This window comes from Leucoraja erinacea, chromosome 9 (genome assembly GCF_028641065.1).
Source record: "Leucoraja erinacea ecotype New England chromosome 9, Leri_hhj_1, whole genome shotgun sequence".
NCBI classification, from domain to species: Eukaryota; Metazoa; Chordata; class Chondrichthyes; order Rajiformes; family Rajidae; genus Leucoraja; species Leucoraja erinaceus.
Window position 1 is genome coordinate 36,662,370 of NC_073385.1, and position 23,108 is coordinate 36,685,477.

General features: G+C 41.4%; 1 protein-coding gene across 2 annotated transcripts in view; it reads right to left on the reverse strand.

The window, feature by feature from the left end:
• The window catches only part of slc25a21 (solute carrier family 25 member 21), a 339,982-nt gene that overhangs the window by 47,381 nt on the left and 269,493 nt on the right, over window positions 1-23,108 (reverse strand). For both annotated transcript variants that reach the window (XM_055640536.1, XM_055640537.1), the window contains one exon: window positions 10,710-10,793. In XM_055640536.1, coding sequence (XP_055496511.1) covers window positions 10,710-10,793 — 84 coding nt within the window. The remainder of the gene's footprint in view (window positions 1-10,709; window positions 10,794-23,108) is intronic.

A 23,108-nucleotide genomic window follows, 5' to 3' on the forward strand; every position in this document is an offset into this window, starting at 1 on the left:
TAGCTTAACTTCTCCTGACGTAGGTGCTGTCGTAGTTGTTGCCAGGTTAACGTAGGTTGTCGCCCAGGTGACGCAAGTTGTCGCCGGTGCTGACTTCAGGTTTTTTGTGTTGTTAAAGTAATGATTCTACTTCAAATTTATGTCGAAGAGGGGGGTCCAGTCGTCAATTTTTCGCCGACCTGCTACGACTATGACAATCACTGGCAGTCGCCTAAAAATAGCTGAAGTGGGACAGCCGCCGTTACTCCAACAATTTGTGTCTATCCACACAAATGAATGTTTGGAATCTATACTGCACTGCCTCCCGGAAGGTGGGAACTCACTGCTGATACGGATTTCTCTGGCCGACACCATGTGTTCCATGTACTCCAGAGATGTTACCTGACCCGCGGTCACTACAGAATTTTATGTCTTTTTTTAAAACCAGCATTTGCAGTGTTTTCAAGGGCAATAAATGCCATCCTGAAAAATGAATCTAAAAAAGCACTTTATAGAAAATGAAGAACTATTAGAGTTTGGTCACCAACATAATATTGTTAAGAAACAAACTATTTAGCATACGTTATCCAGGGTGGAGCAAATCATTCCAGATTACTTTTTGACACACACTAATTTACACCTGTACACAATAAACTTTCATTCCAAGCTGCACCTCACAAAAGAATAAGAACCGCTCTCTTTGTTCTGAATTCATGAAGGCTAAAGTACTTATAAAAGGAATGCACACAATAATGCATGAATCTTGCAGATACCTGTATTATACCAAGCGAGAGCAAAACTAAATTCTACATACCATGAGAGCAGATTTAGCATTAGATGTATAGTGTAAAGAGCAAAAAGGTTGTAACTAGAAGTTCAGTCAGACAAAAAATGAAATAAATCATCTCACAAACAGCTTTGAAAAGTTACAATTGTCAGGAAAATTTGATTTTAAAATAATTAAAATTACAATGTTTAATTGCTGGTGGAAGAATGGCAACATTTCTTCACCAGACGGTAACATTGAGAGTAACAAAACGGAGATACAACTTTGATGTTGATTACAAGATTTTATAAAAAATCTGCACCCTTAAATATATTAAATTTACCAACTGAGAGAAAAGTAAATTGCAGCACATGTATTGTCGAGGCATTGAAATATATGCACATGTAAAAAATGCTGGTAAACAGCACAATTAATTGACTGAATATTCTCAACAATTCTATACAGGATCAATCTCAAGGCATTTTTATTGCTTTCGTATTGCATTTGTGGTGTAAACTATGCACATTACTACAGAAGTAATAGAGTGGTGCTGAGAAACATCAGTGTGCAATTCCAGAACAGCACCAAAAAGGAATGGCCTATAGTCTACTGAAGAGAATATACACTGCTTGCGCCCAACATCACATCCAATTTAATTCTAGTGCATTGTAAATATGGTTTAAAAAGTGTTTTAGTGATCTGCTAAAATTCCTGGAAGCCCTGTAATCTTATTAAAATGCAAGTATGGGTGTGAGTTCTCCCTTCAATAGCAGAATTCTAATGAAGGCCTAGCAAGAGCTACAATATAAACAATGAATTGTTCAACGCCCTTATAGGTCAAAGTACATATTTCTTACTTCCTATGATTAACACGATCAAAGGCTTTGGAAGCATCAATAAAGCACACAACAATTGATGAGTTTTTACCTCTATATTTATACTATCTCCTTTAGGGCATAATTTAATTTTTAAATTAAAATGGGAGTCATTTTGTTTTCAATCAGTAACTGAAACAGATATACTGACTTGGAAAAATATTACTTTAAACTATTTGCCCTTTTAGAAAGCAGAAACAATATGGATGGTCTAATTATGTTTAATCTGTAACAAATTACTTAAATTAAAAAATTGTTAGAAAAATAAACTGGTTTATCTATTGCAATTTTCTAGCTGAAGCACTTCTCTGAACAGATTCTTAAGTAACATAAAAATATTAATACAAATAAGCTTTAAAGTTTGCTAAATAAAAATATGAAGAGCTGGAATAATTCAGCAGGTCAGAAAGCATCTCTAGAAGAAGGATACTGACCCAAATGTCACCTATCAAAGTCTTCCAGGGGTGCTGCTTGACCTGCTGAATTACACAAGCACTTTGTGATTTTTTTTTTGTAAACCAGCATCTGGAATTCTTTATGTCTAAATTTTAATATTTGATAAACTGACCTCAACTACGATTTTCTAAAGAATGTTATATGTAATATTAAAGCCCCACTTTCAACAAAAATATTATTTATTAATTATTGCTTGCTGCACACTAACCTAATATGACCAGAATGGAAGGCAACTGTTTCAGCTCATTTTATCGCTACTTGAACTTTGACTTTTACAATGAAGTCCATGGGGTCACGGATATAGCGTTCACGTCGCGGCCCTGTTTTCACCAATCTTTCCACCACCACGCACAAGAAGCGCAAGACAGACACCAGTGTATGCAGATGCCGAGAAATGTGTTCAGCTCTGGCTGAACAACATCTAATCTTGTGTGTGGACTCGATAAGAAGAAGATGAAGTCTGTTTGTTGAATGGAAGTCAATTTCTTGTGCATACAATACTTGGTAACTATTTTCACTTCAGAGCCTCCAAGATTTCTTACATTCGAAGTTTGCCTTAAAATGATTGTCAGCAATTCTCATCAGAACAGGTATTTCCAGTAGTCAGGAGGCAAAGGTCACTTTTCAAACAAGGTTTCACCTGAAAATCTCTTTTCAGTGAAAGAATGTTAGCTGCTAAGAAGTGAATAACAGTTGCAAAGAAAATCTGACACAGACGGCTTTGATCCATGAATCCATTAGCTATTTAAACAGGATTCTTCTGGAGTATCTTGCAGTACTTAATGTTTTCCAAGACCATTGTACATTTAAAAAAAAAATCAGCATATTGCCTAAATATAACACAAGTAAAGAAAAAATAAATTGCAAAGTGGATGAATAAGGATGCGCCTATTACAAAGGTAATAAAATCCTACATTTGTTGACAACATCAAGATGTATGCGTTACATTTAAACCTTGCTTTAGGTTTATTGTGTATGGATTATTTTGGCGAGGTAACTGTGTAAGAGAAAAGCCTCCAAAGAAAGAAAAAGATAAATGTCGCTCAGGAAAGCAGATAAAGAGGTAAAAGTCTATATTACACTGCAAATTTCCTCTGATTAGTGGCTGAAATAAATTTATGGATGGTATAAGTCTGGAGAGCAGAAACGCAAACAGAGGCAGGTGACATTAAAATGAAATAAGATGGAATACAATGGTTAACTCCAATACATTGTCTTGTCATATTATTCTTAAGCACAAGAAGTGAAATATATAATTTCCAAGATTCAAGTGTTTTTGATATACAACGACTTTCACCACAAAAGGACATTGCATTTCTAAATTGCCCTTTCATGCATTTATGGAATATTGATAAAATAGGGTCCTGACCTGAAACCTTACCTACCCACTCCCTCCATGATGCTGCCTGACCTGCTGGGTTACTCCAGCACTTTATATTTTACTCAATATTACAGCATCTGCAGCTCCTCGTGTCACCAAAATACTTCTGATGTTGATTGTTGAACAAACGGAATCTAATTTGTGAACAATATGCTCACAAATACAGCAAAGTGGTAGTGACTTCAAAATCTGTTTTTTCAGAATGTTCACTCAGAGACAAACATTGACCAAAATGACAATCATGTTCCTACTCTTCATCAAAACTATGACTTCAAAGCTTCTAGCTACCTTAAAGAGCAGGTAACATCTCATTTCAAAAGACAAATCTTCTGCCAATGCAGTAATGCCTCAGCATAGCATTACAAAGAGACATTTGAGCTCAATTATATAGAGTAAGAATTGAATGTAGTTCCCCCATCACAAGAGACACAAATCTCACCAACTGAGACAAAGTTGACTGTATCAATAACAAGATAGATTATTGGGCGGGACATGTTCGCAGCTGGTAGAGCTGCTACCACACAGCTCCAGAGCCCCAGGTACAATCCTGACATCAGGTGCTGTCTGTCTGGAGTTTGCAATTTCTCCCTGTGACTGTGTAAATTTCCTCCGGGTGCTCAAAGATGTGTGGGTTTGGCGGTTAATTGGCCTCCATAAATTGACCCTAATGTTAGTGGGAAGTAGATGAGAGAGTGGGATAACTTAGAACTAGTGTGAACCGGTGATCGATGGTCGGCATGGACGATCAGGGCTGAAGGATCTATTTCCATGCTGTATCTTTCAATCAATCATTCAATCAACCAATCAATCAATTTCAGTATGTTGCAACTGCTGCTCATAGCCAACACAATTCAATGCAAAGGAAGTAATATCCATTGATAAAATTGTCAAGTTTGACATAAATTCTATAATGAACTACAACAACAATACGAGTCTTGATTTGTTACTAAATATTTTCAGGTTAAAAAAAAAATCACTTTTAAAAATCTGGTTTCCAGCTGCTGATCGAATAGTGAGAATTCAAGAATTAATGAAACAAAAAGAATACATTTAAGAAATTGGACTATGTTCCTAAGGTTAATGCATTACTTTTAACTGATATCACCGCAGTTGATGAAGCATGATTATTACTTTACTTAAAAGTAGTAAAAACTTAAATTATCATAAAAACAGAAATCTTAACAGGAATGATATTTTAATTAATAAGCTCTGGGTAGTTTCATATGCATGCCCGTGTTATAATTCAAAAATAGTTATTCAAATTTATTATAATTTACTATCCCTATTTGTTAATTCAATTGCCATTAGATGACAGTGAGTGACAAATAATTGATATTTACATCTTTCCCAATTTTTATTTCCATTAACTTCACTGCTAATAAAACAACATTTTGATAATCACAATTACCTTCACATAAAACAAAATTATTCAATTCATAGTAAAAACTATCACGATCAAGTGAAAATAAGCCAAAATGAAAATAAAAATAACTTTTTTTTTCTCAAGGTTAAGATAACAATGAATTGAATATTACAATTGAAGTATTAACAGATTATAATTTCTAATTTGAATAATATGTTCTGTATTTTAAATCATTTAATCTTCCACTTTTATTTGCATAGATCTTTCAAATTCATTTCAGTGTAAAAATTACACAATATCCAAATTAGCTTTGAAAGAGAAAATTATTTCTTCCATGGCTCATACAGTTTAAAAAGTATATTCCCTATTTTTAAACCTTCAATTTAAAAATAAAGTGCACACTAGCATCCACCTAACGTCTAAAGTTAACAAGCCAGTAATTTGATACATGACAATTACTACAACCTAAAAGCTTAAAGCTTATTATTGATGGAGTTTTCTCGCTATTGAAATGAGACTGTCATTGAATGATTGCTATGCAAACAGAGTTGCTGGAAATATGCACGCAACAATCTGTCACCGTGTATGAAAGGAGGCATTACCTGAGAAAACTAGCTGTTATCTCAAAGCATAAGCTACTGCCTGTGCTTTTAAAGCACAACAAAAACTTGTGATGCCATCTTGACATGTCCTGATAACTTGATGGTGGTTTACCCTCCCTGTACCTCATGCCTCTTTATGGATCAGCTGAGACCAAGCAGCATACCTTGCTTTTGAAACTGTGAAGGTACACAAAAATGCTGGAGAAACTCAGCGGGTGCAGCAGCATCTATGGAGCGAAGGAAATAGGTAACGTTTCGGGCCGAAACCCTTCTTGATGCAGGTTCTTTATAACAAGCTTGCAACACCGAAAATTAAACTGTTCTGTATTTTCCCGATGTTGAGGAAGTCCAGAACAAGGGGTTACAGTTTAATGATAAGAGGGAAGTCTTTTAGGACCAAGATGAGAAAATCATTTTTTACACAGAGAGTGGTGAATCTGTGGAATTCTCTGCCACAGAAGGTAGTCGAGGCCAGTTCATTGGCTATATTTAAGAGGGAGTTAGATGTGGCCCTTGTGGCTAAAGGGATCAGGAGGTATGGAGAGATGGCAGGTACAGGATACTGAGTTGGATGATCAGCCATGATCATATTGAATGGCGGTGCAGGCTCGAAGGGCCGAATGGCCTACTCCTACACCTATTTTCTATGTTTTTATGTTTATGTTTAAAAAAAGCTGAATAATTTTAAATCCAGACACGTAAGGCATTACAACCAGTGAAACATTTGATTTAATTTTTTATCACTGTTAAAACTAACCATTCTAAACTTATTTCAAGGTAAGCCTAGATTAAATTATTTTGTTTAATATTTTAAGTTTTTCTCCATCCTGCTAATAAATGTTAATTGTTTCGCTTAGTTTACAGATACAGCATGGAAACAGTTCCGACGGCCCACCTAGTCCATGATGACCATCGATCTCACTTTAATTTTAACTTCTTACACATTAGGGTCAATTTACAGAGGCCACTAAACCTACAAAACCACACGCCTTTGAGATGTGGGAAAAAAATTGGAGCACATGGAGGAAACCCACGCAGTCAGAGAGAGGGGGGGAGGGAGTATGTGGGCTGAGTGTGTGGGGGAGGGGGACGTGTGGGGGAGGGGGCGTGTGTGGGAAGTAGAGGTGTGGGGGGGGAAGGGGAGTGGGGGGGGGGGGGGTGTGTGGGGAGGAGGGTGTGAGCGTGGGGAAGGGGAGTGTGGGGGAGGGGAGGGGAGGGTGGGGGAGGGAGGGAGCGTGGGGGAGGGAGGGGGGCGTGGGGAGGAGGGGGCATGGGGAGAAGGGGGGTGAGGGGGTGTGGGGGGGGGGGGTGTGTGGGGGCGTGTGAGGGAGGGGGAACCCTCAACATGTTCATAACTTTTGTGCTACCACTGATTGGAACAAAACTTAGTTAACTTGCAGCAGAGGAGAATGGTGAGTAAGGTGGCAAAAAACCAGAGCGCTAATTTGCCCAAATGTAATTACATTACAAGGAGCGTGGCCTTCATGGTGTGATTGACAGGTGGGAGAATCTCAACATTTTTTAAACACTAATTAGAGTAATTACTATTGTTATTTTTCATCGATGGGAAAAATCCTCAGCACCTGATGAGCGGAGGGGGACTGTGAGTAACATGGCCAAAAATCACAGCCGTACGTGGTAGCGCTTTTTCTAAAATCAATATAAAGCGCAAACAGGAAGTGGTCAAGATTAGACTTTTAATTATATAGAAGGCACGGCAGCTCTAATTTGGGCAAGGCAGCTATAATTAGGCAAGGCTGCTTCCTTTAGCACTTTCAAAACCAAATGCAAGGCAGCTTGCTTTAGCACTTTCAAAACCAAATGCAAGGCAGCTTGCTTTAGCACTTTCAAAACCAAAGGCAACACAGCTTACTTCAGCACTTTCAAAACCAAAGGCAACACACTTCAGCACTTTCAAAACCAAAGGCAACACAGCTTTAGCCCTTTCAAACCAAAACACACTTTTGCATTATCAAACGACATTTTCAAACCACATTAAGGGCACTGACAGGTCAGTAAAACCACTCAGTTTAGTAGACATGTGTTCAGTGTTATTCACACCTCAGGCTGAGAATTGTGAACTCTCGCTCCCACCATCTTGCCGAGAACTGAGGCACCTCCACACTTCCGGGTTTTATGGTCTCTCCGGAAGGGGCGTGGCCTTCAGGAGAGAGAATCTCAACATTTTTTAAACACATAACTCTTTTATTTTTCATCGATGGGAAAAATCCTCTGCACCTGATGAGCAGAGGGGGACTTTAAGATGGCAATATCACAGCCGTGCGCGGTAACGTGACTATTATATCTGCTTCAAACACCACCCTGGCAGCGCGTTCCAGGTACTCACCACCCTCTGCGTAAAAAACTTTGCCCCGCACATCTCTTTAAACTTTGCCCATATTTCCATGAAGCTTTGCCCTCTAGTATATGATTTTTCCATCCTGGGAAAAAGGTTCTGACTGTCTACCCTATCTATGTCCTTCATACTTTTATTTACTTCTATCAGGTCTCTGCGCAATCTTCAGCATTCCAGAGAAAATAATTCAAGTCTGTCCAACCTCCCACTGTAGCTGATATCCCCCGATGGAATTGACACTGACATTGATATGGGTCAACTTCTTACATAAAAGAACATTACCGACTCTCCATTCCCCCATGATCTTCCCCGTGGTTAGAGAAGATGCAAAGATCTTCCATCCTCTTAATCCTTTAATTTAATTTTCCATCACTGTAAAAGCTAACCATTCCAAACTTATCCAGACAAGATTAAACCTAGATTGCTGGAGCTGTGGGACAGCAGTCCCATAAACTATGCCACTCCGCTGGCCAGGGTGTTGGGCATGTGCACATGAGGTATGGAAAAACATATTGCCAAGACACAAACACCTTTCTCTACTTTTTAATTAAGCAGCAATAGTTGTAAAGTTCAATTCCGTTATTTATCCTTCTCCAACCTGTCAAAATAATCGCTTAGCAAAAAAGTTTAAAAACGTTAATAGACTACAATTATTGTTCATATAATTCCTATTAATCACTAATGCAATCTATCTTAATCTCTGTTACATGGGTTGATAAAAGACAGTAAGATATTTCCTACAGAGATAATAAAATGACCCTCTAATCATTTTTATGTTGCTAGTACAAGATAAAGCTTAGGCAAGATATAAAACTGTCAGCCCTCAAAACAGGTGAATTACTAGTATGTTAATATTTGTGTCTGAAAACTAACAATGGTATATATCATTAGTTATCATCTGCAATGTCTCTGCAGTGTATTATTACCAGTTATCAAGACTAAATTTAATAAGATTTTACTATAACAAGATACCTAAATGCTACATTTGTGCTTTAAAATATTGCCTACAATGAAGGGGAAAGGAGTTTTCCCATCTAAATCACGTTTGCACTAAAGGCAGATAATAACTTTCATAATGTTGCATTTTCTCATTTCAACTAATTCTGTGTAAATTTTAAAGAACCAATTTTAATGTATATTTACACAGTTGCAGGGAAAATACCTTTCTATTGGTTTTGACAAAAATAGCATACTTTTAGGATAATACTGGAAAATGGAAAATGGAAAATTGTCTCAGGAGGTTCAATCATCTTAAGTGCATAACTACACATTGTAAGCAGGAAGGAAAGCATCTTCTTCTTCTTAGCCTAAAGAAGGGTTGAAAGGCTGAAAGGTTACTGTGGAAGCTTATATGTTACCCCTCACCAAAATGGTTGATGGTACAGGTGCACAACCTTTTATCCGAAAGCCTTGGGACCAGACACTTGTCGGATTTCGGACATTTTCGGATTTCCGAATGGAAGATTTTTAGCGTAGATTAGGTAGGTAGCGCGGGCGGCTTGAAAAGTCTGGAGCAGCTGCCTCCTCCCCGGAGACCGGGAGAATCATTGCATAAATGTTAGTCAGTTAGTTTGGAGGGATTTTATGTGGTGGCGGTGGAGTAGGGGTGAAAGGGGAAACTTTAATTCTTAGTCCCCTACCTGGTCGGCGACTCCCAACCTCGCGGAGCTGGGGGCTTCGTCCGGCCGCGGGCAGCGCCGGTTGGAGCTCCGATCCCGGCAACTCTACCCCTGGCTGCGCGGCTCCAAATCCAGCGACACTCCGCGAACGTTGGGTCAGCGGCCACAGCGCTCCGGAGCTTGCCGCACGGCGACCCGGTAAGGTATTGCCCGCTCCCCGCTGGTATCCCAGCGCTGCGACGCCGCCGACTCCCGACATTCGCGGAGCTGGGGCGTCCAGCCGCGGGCCGCGCTGGATTTGGAGCGCCTCGCAGCCAGGGGTAGAGTTGCCGGGGTCGGAGCTACAACCGGCACCGCCCACTGCCCCACCGGCCACAGCGCTGCGGAGCTTACTGCACGGCGACCCGGTAAGGCATTGACCGCTCCCCGCCTCTCCGACCAGGTAGGGGACTAAGAATTAAAGTTTACCCCTTCACCCCCCCTTCACATAAAAACCCTCCAAACTAACTGACTAACATTTAAGCAATGATTTACAGATGTTTAAGCGTCTCCCGGTCTCCGGGGAGGAGGCAGCCGCTACAGTAGTACAGACCTGGGTTGACCGTGGGTCGTTTCGGGTCAAGTTTGGCGCCAAACGCGAGCTTTGGTGCGCAGACGACATCTGGAAAAAATGGCCGGTTTTCGGAGTTTTTCGGTTTCCGGAACACCGGATAAAAGGTTGTGCACCTGTAACACAATCTCTAGCTGCTCCCTCTCCATACTGTGCTCGTGATTTAAGGAAAAGATGGAACTTAGGCATGTACCATTCAATGCATTGTTTGTATGAACAAAAGCTTGATTAGTGACGCAGCAATAAAACTGTGGAAATTGACAAAATCTTATTAATCCCAATATAAAATCTCCTAAAGCAGACCACGGACTAGGAGCATTTTCCTGTCAGTGAACAATAATTACAAATAATTAATTAGTATAGGTTATTAACTTTGAAGGTAAACGTGTGGTGATTCATTGGAGATACAAGAGAATGCAGATGCTGATATCTGGAGCAAATAAATGAGATGCTGGAGTAACGCAGTGTGTCAGGCACTATTTATGGAGGATTTATTTAGGTAACTCTTCGGACTTGGACCTTCTTCAGACGACCCAAACCTTTGCCTATCCATTTCCTCCAGAGATGCTACCTGACCCATTGAGTTACTACAGCACTTTAGCAAAAAAACAAAGTATTTCTCGAATACTACAGCTTCAGAACAATTAATGTACAAATTAATCAATGTTTTATTCAGTGGTAATTGAAATAAAAAAATCTTACCCTTCTTGATGGAAGATTGTCTTAAAGCAGTGGCCAAGACCCCTGTAACTGTTGGCATCACCTTTCCCTCTCTGAATCTGGAACCTAGGTAGAAACAAAAAGTAATTCAATAACTCCAACAAGTTAAAGTTAGATTCATTCATCAGCGCTTTGATGAAACTAAAATGTATCAATAATAAATATAATTGCATAGATAATTGTATACCAACAAACAACTCACAGCCTCACACTGCCAGAAACCTTGGTTTGATCCTGATCTCGAGAGCTATCTGTGTGGAGTTTACAAGCTATGAACTAAAACAACACTTCACACCCATTTGTTACCAACCTATTGCATTTACAAACATGCTCCACTTCTACCTGATCATTTGCATTTCCACCTTCACAAACTTTACTCTCTTTGCGTACAGCGTATTGCGTACAGTTTTGGTCTCCAAATCTGAGGAGTATTGCGTACAGTTTTGGTCTCCAAATCTGAGGAAGGACATTATTGCCATAGAGGGAGTGCGCAGACGGTTCACCAGACTGATTCCTGGGATGTCAGGACTGTCTTATGAAGAAAGACTGGATAGACTTGGTTTATACTCTCTAGAATTTAGAAGATTGAGAGGGGATCTTATAGAAACTTACAAAATTCTTAAGGGGTTGGACAGGCTAGATGCAGGAAGATTGTTCCCGATGTTAGGGAAGTCCAGGACAAGGGGTCACAGCTTAAGGATAAAGGGGAAATCCTTTAAAACCGAGATGAGAAGAACTTTTTTCACGCAGAGAGTGGTGAATCTCTGGAACTCTCTGCCACAGAGGGTAGTTGAGGCCAGTTCATTGGCTATATTTAAGAGGGAGTTAGATGTGGCCCTTGTGGCTAAGGGGATCAGGGGGTATGGAGAGAAGGCAGGTACGGGATACTGAGTTGGATGATCAGCCATGATCATATTGAATGGCGGTGCAGGCTCGAAGGGCCGAATGGCCTACTCCTGCACCTAATTTCTATGTTTCTATGTCTATGTTTCTATGTCTATGTTTCTATGTTAATTGGATGCATTCCAACAACGCTGCTCGAGGGAAATCCTGAAGACTAGCTACAGAGACCACATCACAAACAAGGAGATTTACCGGGAAACTGCAACAAAGCCTCTCAGCCAGGACATCGAGGTACGCAGGATGAAATTTGCAGGACATGTACTCAGAATGTCACCAGAACGTGGATGAACTTTAGATTTCAGGGAGATATGAATGATCAGCTGGGCAGAAAAGTAACAAGTAGAACATAATACACAGGTAATAAGAGGTGCAACAAGGCAATAAAGTACACAAATAATATTCAGATTTGAGTCGAGACCCTTCTTCAGAGAGAGTCGGGGAGAGGGAAACTAGAGATATGGAAGGGCAAAGTGTGAAAACGAAAATTCAAAACAGACAATGCTCATGAAAATGTAGAATGGTTCATTGTTGGCTGAGGGGAAGGTGACACAAGGCATACAAATAATAAAATTGATCACGAGGACAGTGAAACCAGTTGGAGAACGAGGGTGGGGGATGGACGGAGAGAGAGGAAAAGCAAGGGTTACTTGAAGTTTGAGAAATCAATATTTATACTACTGGGTTGTAAGCTGCCCAACGCGAAATATGAGGTGCTGTTCCTCCAATTTGCGTTTGGTCTTACTCTGACAATGGATGAGGCCCAGGATAGAAAGGTCAGTATGGAGAGGGAGTTAGTGTTTAGCAACTGGGAGATCGCATAGGCCTAGGCGGACTCAGCAAATTGTGTTCAGTATAACAATCGCACAGTCTCCACTTGGTCTCGCCGATATATAGGAGTCCACACCTGGAACAGTGGATAGTGTATATAAGGTTGGAGGAGATGCAAGTGAACCTCTGCCTCACCCGAAAGTCATTGGAGTGGGCTCCTATATCTTGGCAGCGTGGATTAATCAGGATGTTTGCCGGAGTGTGAAACTTGGAACTTTATGAAAAATTGGAGGAAATAGGATAGCTTTATTTAGAAAAGAGGCTGAAGGGAGACTTGATTGATATGTATAAAATTGCAAAGGGTCTGAAGAGAGTAAATATGTCCTTACTGTATTTTCTTTCCAAATACAACTGAAGTCAAAATCCAGGAGGAATGGAATTAAAATAATTAGTATTAGGGTTAGAGGAGAATTTTTATTTCACCAAGAGGGTAACCATTCTGTAGCTCTCTATCTAAAAAAGTGGTGGAGCAACTTTTAAACAGCATTCTGTGAGTAATTTAAGGTGTAAAGGGCCGGTCCCACTTGGGCGTCATTTGCACGTCACGCAGGTGGCGAGCAAGGATTTTAAGAACCACAAAATTCTGGGGCGGCTTGCGTTACCGCGCGTCATTGCCTACGCCACCACATCTCACCACGCGCCATGTGCGCGTAATGCACGCCATGCATATGTCGTGCGTCGTGACACGTAAATTATGTTGCGTAAATAACACCCAAGTGGGACAGGCCCTTAAGAATGGCGTTGGAAGGTAAGATTGGGCTGGTTAAATTCTTTCAGGTGGTTGAATGCCTTCTTTCTCTACTGAAGAACCGAATCCGATCCGAACCCGAATCGTCACCCATTCCTTCTCTCCAGTGATGTTGCCTGTCCCGCTGAGCAACTCCAGCTTTTTGTGTCTATCTTCGATTTAAACCAGCTTCTGCAGTTCCTTCTTACACTTTAAATTTTCTTTGCAGCTCTCACAATACCGGTCAAAGATTTTTGGACCATTGATCCAAACACAAGAAGTTTAAATCTCTCCATAGCAACTTGGGAACATAATTTCAGATAAAATAAATATATTTTACATTAATGCACATCTCAACAACAGTAACCATGAAACTACCAGATTGTTGTAAAAACCCATTTGGTTCACTCACATCTTCTAATAACCAACCTCGCCATCAAGTGATTCAAAATCCTCCAAATTCCAAAAGAAAAATGAATGCTGGATGATTGACTGATCCAATGAATGACATCCACATGCCTTGTATGCCTTGTTCATATTATTTTTATTTTATTTTTATTTATTGTTTAGTTTATTATTATATGCACAAACATGGTGAGATAAGGGTACAACAAAAAACTTTATCTGCAACAGCATCCCAGCACTTTGCATAAAAATACAAATTATAGATAAGTTATTCAAAAGAAAAGGATTGTGCAAAAAACAAAGAAATTAGTGCAAAAATGCAATTAGTGTATGAGGTGGTCCATATTGTTACGTTGCCAAGGATGATTACGTCTACATGTTGGTTAAAAAAAAACTGTAGGAAACTAGCTGTTCCTGAACCCGATGATGTGGGACTTCTGGCTCCCATATCTTCTGGCCAAGAGTAGCAGAGAGAAGAGGGAATGGCCTGAATGGTTGGGATCCTTGATGATAGATGCTGTCTTCTTGAAGCAGCGCCTCATGCAGATACTTCTAATAGTGGGGAGGGCTGTGTCTATGATGGACCAGGGTAAGTCCACTACTCGCTACAGCCTCTTGTGCTGTTGTGTGCTGGAATTGCCATGGTCAGGCCACGATGCAACCAGTCAGGATACTTTCTACAGCGCATCTATAGATGTTTGGTCAGTACACATGATGACATGCCAAATCTCTTTAAACATCTAAGTCGAGGCTGTGCCTTATTTGTGATTACATCTATGTGCTGTGCCCAAGACATCAACTGAGAGGTTAAGGTCCAGGAATTTGAAGTGCTAGCTCTCCCCCAGGCCAACCCACCAATTAAATTATCATATGGTTTCCGACTTCCCCTTTCTGAAGTTAACGATTAGTTGCTTGGTTTTTGTTGACATTGAACGAGAGGTTGTTTTTGTGGCAGCACTCAACCAGATGCTCTGTCTCTCGTCTGTATACTGACTCATTACACACCCCATGATTCGGCTGAAACAGTGCCTGGCTTATGTGTTCCTGTTATTCAGATGGTCCAGAGCAGAGTGAAGAGCTGGTGAGATGGCATCTGCTGTTGTGGTGATAAATCTAATTGAAGTAGATCCAGGTCATTTTTTAGGCAAGAGTTGATTCACAACATAACCAACCTCTCGAAGCAATTCATTTATTGGTAGAGATAAGTGCTACTGGACTGTGGTCATTCAGGTGGCTAACTGTGCTCTTCTTGAGAATCGGTACATTAGATGTCTTTTTGAAGCAGGTAGGAACCTCAGACCGCAGACGTGAGAGGTTGAAGATGTCCTTGAACACTTCAGACGTTGGTATGCACAGGTCTTTAACATTCGGCCAGGTATGCCGTTTGGGCCAGATATTTGAAGTAGAATCAACAAGTATTGAAAAAAACAACTCTTCATTTCCTTTATAGATTGCTTATATATTATACTAGACCAAGTGCAGACCCGTTGGGTCTGTTCCCCCAACGTGCGGTTGTGGGGGGGGGAGGCGGCATGCAGCGTCACACACACTAACTATAACCCCCCCCCCCCCGCACTCACGCTAATTACCCCCTTGATATTATATTCAAATTATTAATTTGCTCCTTTTTCCCCATAACCCCCCTATCTACTGACACATTGCCCCCTTGCAGTCACATTTAGAGAGGGGGGGGGGGTAGAGAGTGAGGGCAGGGAGAGAAGGGGCAGAGACAGAGAGAGAGACAGAGAAACAGAGAGAGGGGCAAGAGGGAGAGGGGGGTGGAGAGGAGGAGAAGAGGGAGGGTTTGTGAGGGGGAAGGGCTGGGGAGGAGAGAGAGAGGGTGAGAGTGAGGGGGAGAGAGAGGGGGTGCTGAGAGGGGGGGTGAGGGGGAGAGGTGGGGAGCAGGGAGGGGGAGGGAGGGTGGAGGGTAGAGGGTAGGGGGGGTGTGGAGGGACGGTGGGGGGGTGGATATGGAGGGGGAGGAGAGGGAGGGGGAGGGAGGGGGGGAGGGGGGCAGGGGAAAGGGGGGGGGGGAGGGAGGAGGGGGAGAGGGGGGGAGGAGGGAGGGGGGGGGAGAGAGGGGGGGAGAGAGGGGGAGGGAGGGGGGGGGAGGGGGGGGGGGGGGGGGGGGGGGGGGAGGGGGAGGGGGGGGGGAGAGGGAGGGGGAGGGGGGGGGGGGGGGGGGGGGGGGGGGGGGGAGAGGGGGGGGGGGAGAGAGAGGGGGGGGAGAGAGGGGGGGGGAGGAGGGGGGGGGGGGGGGGGGGGGGAGGGGGGGGGGAGGGGGGGGGAGAGAGGGGGGGGGAGAGAGGGGGGGAGAGAGAGAGGGGGAGGGAGAGAGGAGGGGGGGGGAGAGAGAGGGGGGAGAGGGGGAGGAGGGGGGGGGAGAGAGGGGGGGGGGAGAGAGAGGGGGAGGGGGGGGGAGAGAGAGGAGGGAGGGAGAGGGGGGGAGAGAGGGGGGGAGAGGGAGAGGGAGATGGAGAGAGAGGGGAGAGAGAAAGAGAGGGGGGAGGAGGGAGGGGGAGAGGGGAGGGGAGAGGGAGAGGGGAAGGGGGGGGAGGAGAGGGGGGGGGGGGGGGGGGGGGGGGGGGGGGGAGGGGGGGGGAGGAGGGGGGGGAGGGGGGGGGGGGGGGGGGGGGGAGAGGGAGAGGGGGAGGAGAGGGAGGAGAGAGCCTTTTTACTTCAACCCCAAACCCCCCAAACAACCATTTGCAGGCAGTGCTTTTTTACCTCAAACTAACCATATTTTCATTTTCAAACCACATTAAGGGTATCCAAAGCTGTGTACACATTTGTTCAGTGTCATTCAGAGCTCAGAGTGACCTCCATCTTGCAGAGATTGATTGAGGCACACCACTTCCTGGTTTTATAGTCCCTCCCCCTACTTCCAGCAGAATGTTATTGGTTTCATTTGGGATGCCTAAAGTGCATGCTGCTTTATCCTGCACTGCACAAACATTAATGATGATTTATAAAACACAGACATTTTAAACTTTATCCTGCAAGGCTTGAATGTTGGAAAAGTTGCAGCTGAAATAATGAAGTCACAATAGGACGTACTCGGTTACTAAGATAACGTTTCATATAATTAACACATGGAAAAGTTAAAGCCATCTTTTTCAAAACCTAAAACAATATGCTGAGCTGGATCATGCTGATTGTTGTTGGTGATTATGATTGGAACTGGCAACACTCAGCAATTGAAAGTTAAACGTCTAAACATTAAAGTTCAGAAAGCTGGATCCATTTGTTCCTGGACTCTCTATGGGGTCCAATGGGAGTTACCCAGGATTTGCAGCATTACAATAGGACAGAATTGGGGCTTACTTTCAATTGGAATTTTTTGGGGCAAAAAGTCAGAAGGCAAAAGGGAAAGTAAGCCATAATTATTTTCCTGTGACTTCATACTTTTAGACTTTTACCCTTTATGAATGTGTAAATATTTACATGTGGTTTTATTTTCTTAACAATGTTTTTCTCATTATTTAGTTCAATTTTAATATCATAGATTTAAAAATTGGAAAAAAAAATCAAAATTTCATCTGGCAATAAAACATTCATTGTAGAAAGTACTTATTCCAAACATCTAAAATTAACAGAAAGTGCTGAAGTACAAAATATTCCTTGGGGTTTGAACTGCAGTCTTGGTTATAATTAGTCTCGACTCATTCAGTAGATTGGCTTTAACTTAACATGAGCATATAAGTTCAGCGGGATCCCGTTATCTACAAGAGATCACACGAGAACATAAAGGATTTATGATAATCAGTTTGAGACACATCTGCACAACTTGTGTTCTTTTACTACTTCTGAGGAAAACTTTAATGTATGTTTTCTTGCCAAGGGACGTTGCTTTCATTCATCCAGTCTACTTTGCTCCGTCACTGTAAATGTATGAACAGGGGACATGAATTTTGCCTATCGTAGACAAAAGCCATTTTTATTGCTCCTCCGTGGCACCAATAGATGATGCAGGGCTATCCATTTTCTTTCATATGTTTAGCTGATGAACTAAGGTCCATTCAGGCCCAGTTTTATCACAATGAATTTCTCAACATGCAGATCATTCCTTTTTTATCTTATATTCTTTGAACTGCATTATTTTAAATAGTATTCCTTTGGAAAAGTTTAGTTTTACTAAAGTCCCTTATGGAAGGAAATAAGAACTTAAAAAGTAAAAGCAGGATAGGCCATTTGTCCCCTATGTCTCCCATGACTCCAACAAGACTATGTTATATCTCAGTACCACTTGTCCAAGTTAAAATCATTGTTCTGTTATGGGTAAATATGACAATTAAACACCTTGCCTGACTCTCTTGACTTTCCATGTTAAAATCCACATCTCTCACCTCTCTAATATCCAAAAATCCATTAATCTCCATCCTGAAAATACTTAGCAACTGAACCAACATCCGTTGAGGTATACAGTTCTAAAGATTGAGTCACCTCTGACATAATCACTACATTTGAAACTGTTACTCTTGGTTCAAAGAACTGTAGCACAGGGAACCACCATCAATGTGTTTCAATGTGATCACCTTTCATTCTTCTAAATTCAAGATAGTATATGAAGAGTCTGCTTAACCTCTCCTTACACAACAACCTCTCGATTCCAGAATCAACCGGATGAATATTTCGAGACAGAAGGGACTACAGATGTTGGGATCTTGAGCAAAACGCAAAGTGCTGGAGGAACTCAGTGGGTCAGGCAGCATCTGAAGAGGAAATGGCCAATCGATATTTTGGGTTGGGACCCTTCTTGAAACTGATTGTAGGAGGGGGATAAAACCTGAAAAATGGAGGTGGGAGCATGACAAAGCATGACAAAGCCTGGCAAGTGATAGATGAGGGTGGTTTGTTTTATTATGGATGGAAGGGGACAATGGAGAAGGGCGATAAATGGGAAATTAGGGACAGTGATGGGAGATGGATGAACAGAGGAGGGGGAAGGAGTGGAGTGCATGGAGAGGGGTTGGAGAATGGATGTGTTCTGGGGTGGGGGGAATGCAGGAAATAGAGAGACAGCGGTGTGGTTTTTGTTTCACTCCTTTCATCACAAGCATATCTTCCCAACGGTAGGCCAACCAGACTCAGAAATAATTTTCCCACATGATGCCTTATCAGGGGCTGATATATTTATAGCAAAAGGTCTTTCTCTTTATACACAAATTCTCTTGCAACAAAGGCCAACGTATCACTTGCCTTCCAAATTATTTGCTTCCCTTACCCTGTCTGTCTTTAATGCAACTCCATACCCACCAATGTGGTTGAATCTTAACGGTCTCCTTAATTCAGTAGAACTGGGGATGGACAACAAATGCCAGCATTCTCAGCACCATCCACATCCCTTTAATGAATATATTTAAAATAACTAAGAAGAAGTTATTTGGTGCTTTGTAGATACACTGGGACTTTGAAAAGCAATTCAAATAAATCACACTACTGCTCTCTCCTCGTCAGGATGGTATCTCACTTCAATGTAAAATAGAAAAATAATAAAGAATTGTGATTGTAAAGCGGTATGATGAAAATGAAGGTATTATCTCACTTCAATGTAAAATCGAAAAATAACAAAGAATTGTGATTGTAAAGATTGTTGAATATGAAGGTAGAAGTTGTCAATGGAGGGAAAGGTAGTTACTTTCATTTGATTTTTAGTCTGAAACATTTCCAAAGTGTGCATTGTCAAGTAAAATGGATGATACACCAAATGTCCTTAATTCAGCCACAAAGACTTCATCCTATCAAACCTGCGAATATTCCAACCCATATCAGCATCTTCATTGGCTTATTGTCAGTGTCATATTTGATGTGACTCTGGATTTTGCCTCTCAATACCCTACATTCATCTGACATAGTCATAACTAACTAATCCTAGTCCTGACCTTCCACCCCATCAGCCATCGCATACAACACATAATCTTCTGAAATTTCCGCCACCTCCAATGGGGTCCCACTACTAGCCCCATTTTCCCATCTCCACCCCTTTCCGCCTTCTGTAGAGACCATTCCCTCCGCAACTGGTTAACTCATCCTTTCCCACCAAAACTACCTCCTCCCCAGGTGCCTTCCCTTGCAACCGCAGAAGATGCAACACCTGTCGCTATACCTCCTCCCTCGACTCTGTCCATGGACCCCAACAGTCCTTTCAGGTTAGGCAGAGGTTCTCTTGCACCTCCTCCAAACTCATCTACTGTATCCGTTGTTCAAGATATGGACTCTTATACATCGGCGTGACCAAACGCAGACTGGGAGATCATTTCGCAGAACACCTTCGCTCAGCCGGCCTGAACCTACCTGATCTTTCAGTTGCTGGACACTTTAATTCTTCTTCCCATTCCTACACTGACCTTTCTGTCCTAGGTCTCCTCCATTGTCAGAGTGAGGCTAAATGCAAGTTGGGGGAACAGCATCTCATATTACGGCTAACAATGGCTTGTTTCCCTTATCATCGTTACTTTTTTGCACCTCTTTCATTCTTCTTTATCTCCCCAGATCACCGTCTGTATCTCTCATTTCTCTTATCCCTAACCAGTCTGCAGAAAGGTCTCGACCTGAAACGTCAACCATTCCTCCTCTCCAGAAATGCGGCCTGTCCCGCTGAGCGACCAGCTTTTTGTGTCTATCTTCGGTTTAAACCGGCATCTGCAGTTCTTTCTTACACTCTAACTAATAAATAACTGACTAACAAATTACTTTCATCCAGACCATTAATAGATTAATTTAACAACATTAAAACTCTTAATGAATCTTTATTTTCTGGAACTTTGCTCAAGCCTTCTGAGGAATGTCGTAAAATATATAGTCCATGACTCTAATACCGATCCTGTACATTATTTGCATGTATGCGCTGAATATTGAAGTAACTCCATATGAAAGAAATATGCTGGTCACATGTATATTAATTTTGGTGAAGGCATTCTACAAGATTTGAAGTATGTCTTTTTGGGTACAAGTATTCCTAATATTCTTATCTGTATATTTCACTGTAGATAACATTGCTACCAAATAATGTACTGTTTCTAACCCTTTTAAAAGTTGCAAGTCGTCATTGCAGCTATAAAAGCAGATGTGACAAGATAGCTGCAGTTAAAATGTAAATGATACAAAATTAAATCATGCCTATTCATCTGGCAGCCTTAAAAACTTAAAACAAATGAGTACAGCTACCTACTGCAGTATTACCACTTCAATAACTACAATTATGTAAGAAACACATGTGATCCTATAGCCGGATTTATATTATATCTGTGCTGCCATGAGTTTGGCAAGAGAATATTGCATGTATTTGGTTACATGTAAAATAACTTTGAAATATTCTTGATTTGTATATAAAAGATTATGCCTTAAACTCCCAGTCATTCTCATAATAGCTATAATAACAAAAAGAACACATAAACTAGTCTCATGTACATGGTTGAGGTTGCCTTGTTAGGTTTTGAATTTCTGTGTCTTTAAAATAACAAAATGATTCTTTCATGGAAACTATCATCTTAAATTTTGCACACTGATTATGTTTATTTTGAAATAGAAACATAGAAATATAGAAAATAGGTGCAGGAGGAGGCCATTTGGCCCCGAGTCTTCATTGTGATTATGACTGATCATCCACAATCAGTAACCCGTGCCTGCCTTCTCCCCATATCCCTTGATTCCGCGAGAGCTCTATCTAACTCTCTTTTAAATTCATCCAGTGCCTCTACTACCTTCTGCGGCAGAGAATTCCATAAATTCACAACTCTCTGGCTGAAAAAGTGTTTTCTCCTTTCAGTTTTAAATGGCCTCCCCTTTATTCTTAGACTGTAGTCCTTGGTTCTGGACTCCCCCATCAATGGGAACATTTTTCCTGCATCTAGCTTGTCCAGTCTTTTTATAATTTTATACGTTTCTATAAGATTCCCTCTCATCCTTCTAAATTCCAGTGAACACAAGCCCAGTCTTTCCAATCTTTCCTCATATGACAGTCATGCCATCCCAGGGATTAACCTCGTGAACCTACACTGCACTGCCTCAATAGCAAGGATGTCCTTCCTCAAAATAGGAGACCAAAACTGCACACAATACTCCAGATGTGGTCTCACCAGGGCCCTGTACCACTGTAGAAGGACCTCTTTACTCCTATACTTAAATCCTCTCGTTATGAAGGCCAACATGCCATTAACTTTCTTCACTGCCTGCTGTATCTGCATGTTTACTTTCAGTGATTGGTGTACAAGGACACCCAGGTCTCGTTGCACTTCCCTTTTCCTAATCTGACACCATTGAGATAATAATCTTGTTCTTGCGTCCAAAGTGGATAACCTCTACATTATACGGCATCTTACATGCATCTGCCCACTCACTCAACCTGTCCAAGTCACCCTGCAACCTCCTAGCACCCTCTTCACAGTTCACACTGCCACCCACCTTTGTGTCATCTGCAAATTGACTAATGTTACTTTTAATCCCATCATCTAAATCATTAATATATATTGTATATAGTTGTGGCCCCAGCACTGAGCCTTGTGGCACTCCACTGGAAATGTAGTACTCATTGACATAATTTAGTTTTTAAATATCATCATTTCTTTTCAGTCAAAATTTCTTAGAAGTTTTCAAGATAAGGTGTATTTTTATGGAAAACGAGTGAATGTATTCTTCAGTCGATGCCAAAATACATTAAGCATAATCCTCAATGATAATCTACAGGGATGGTTTCATAGATTTGTTGTAGTAAGCCCACATAAATAATTTATTCCAAAGTCCACCCTATATTGGAGCTGGCGCTTGGATGGGGTGTAAGTAGGAAGGGGTATATAACAGAACTTGGTGCTGTCTCCACAGATGCATGTATAGATCTACAATAATTTAACAGCATGACTCGGTTTTGTACAATCTTTGGTGCTTCAAGGAACCTCGCACATGACTGACAGACTTAAGAAATACAATTTTGCAAACTTGAGTGATAACCGGTGTACAAAAATGGCACCTTTTGTTTATTCATTTAAACAGAATGTCTTTAAAGAGTCACTGTAACATGGCCATTTTTTATTTAAGGTGAGAGGGGCAAAGTTTAAAGGAGATGTGTGGGGCAATTTTTTACACAGGGAGTGTTGAATGCCTGGAACAGGCTGCTGGAGTTGATGGTCGAGGCAGATGCATTAGTGGCATTTAAGAGACTTTTAGATAGGCACATGGATATGCAGGAGAATAGAGGGATATGGATGATGTGTAGGCAGATAAGAGTTTGTCTTGCCATAATGTTTGGCACAGACATTGTGGCCCAAAGGACTTGTACCTATGCAGTACTGAAATATGTCAATCTAGTCACTTACAGTTGCCTTTCACAACTAGATAGAAGTGCATTTGAATACCCATATGGATAAATCTTATGATTATCTTCCTTGTTATAGTGTCCCAACTAAAGTTAAGGATCCCATCATTTGGCAAATCTGTGTGCATCCAGTTCGTCTCTCATCAACCAGAAGGTAGACATGAAGATAAAAGAATCCTAACTCTTTCCCTTATTAAATAATATATGG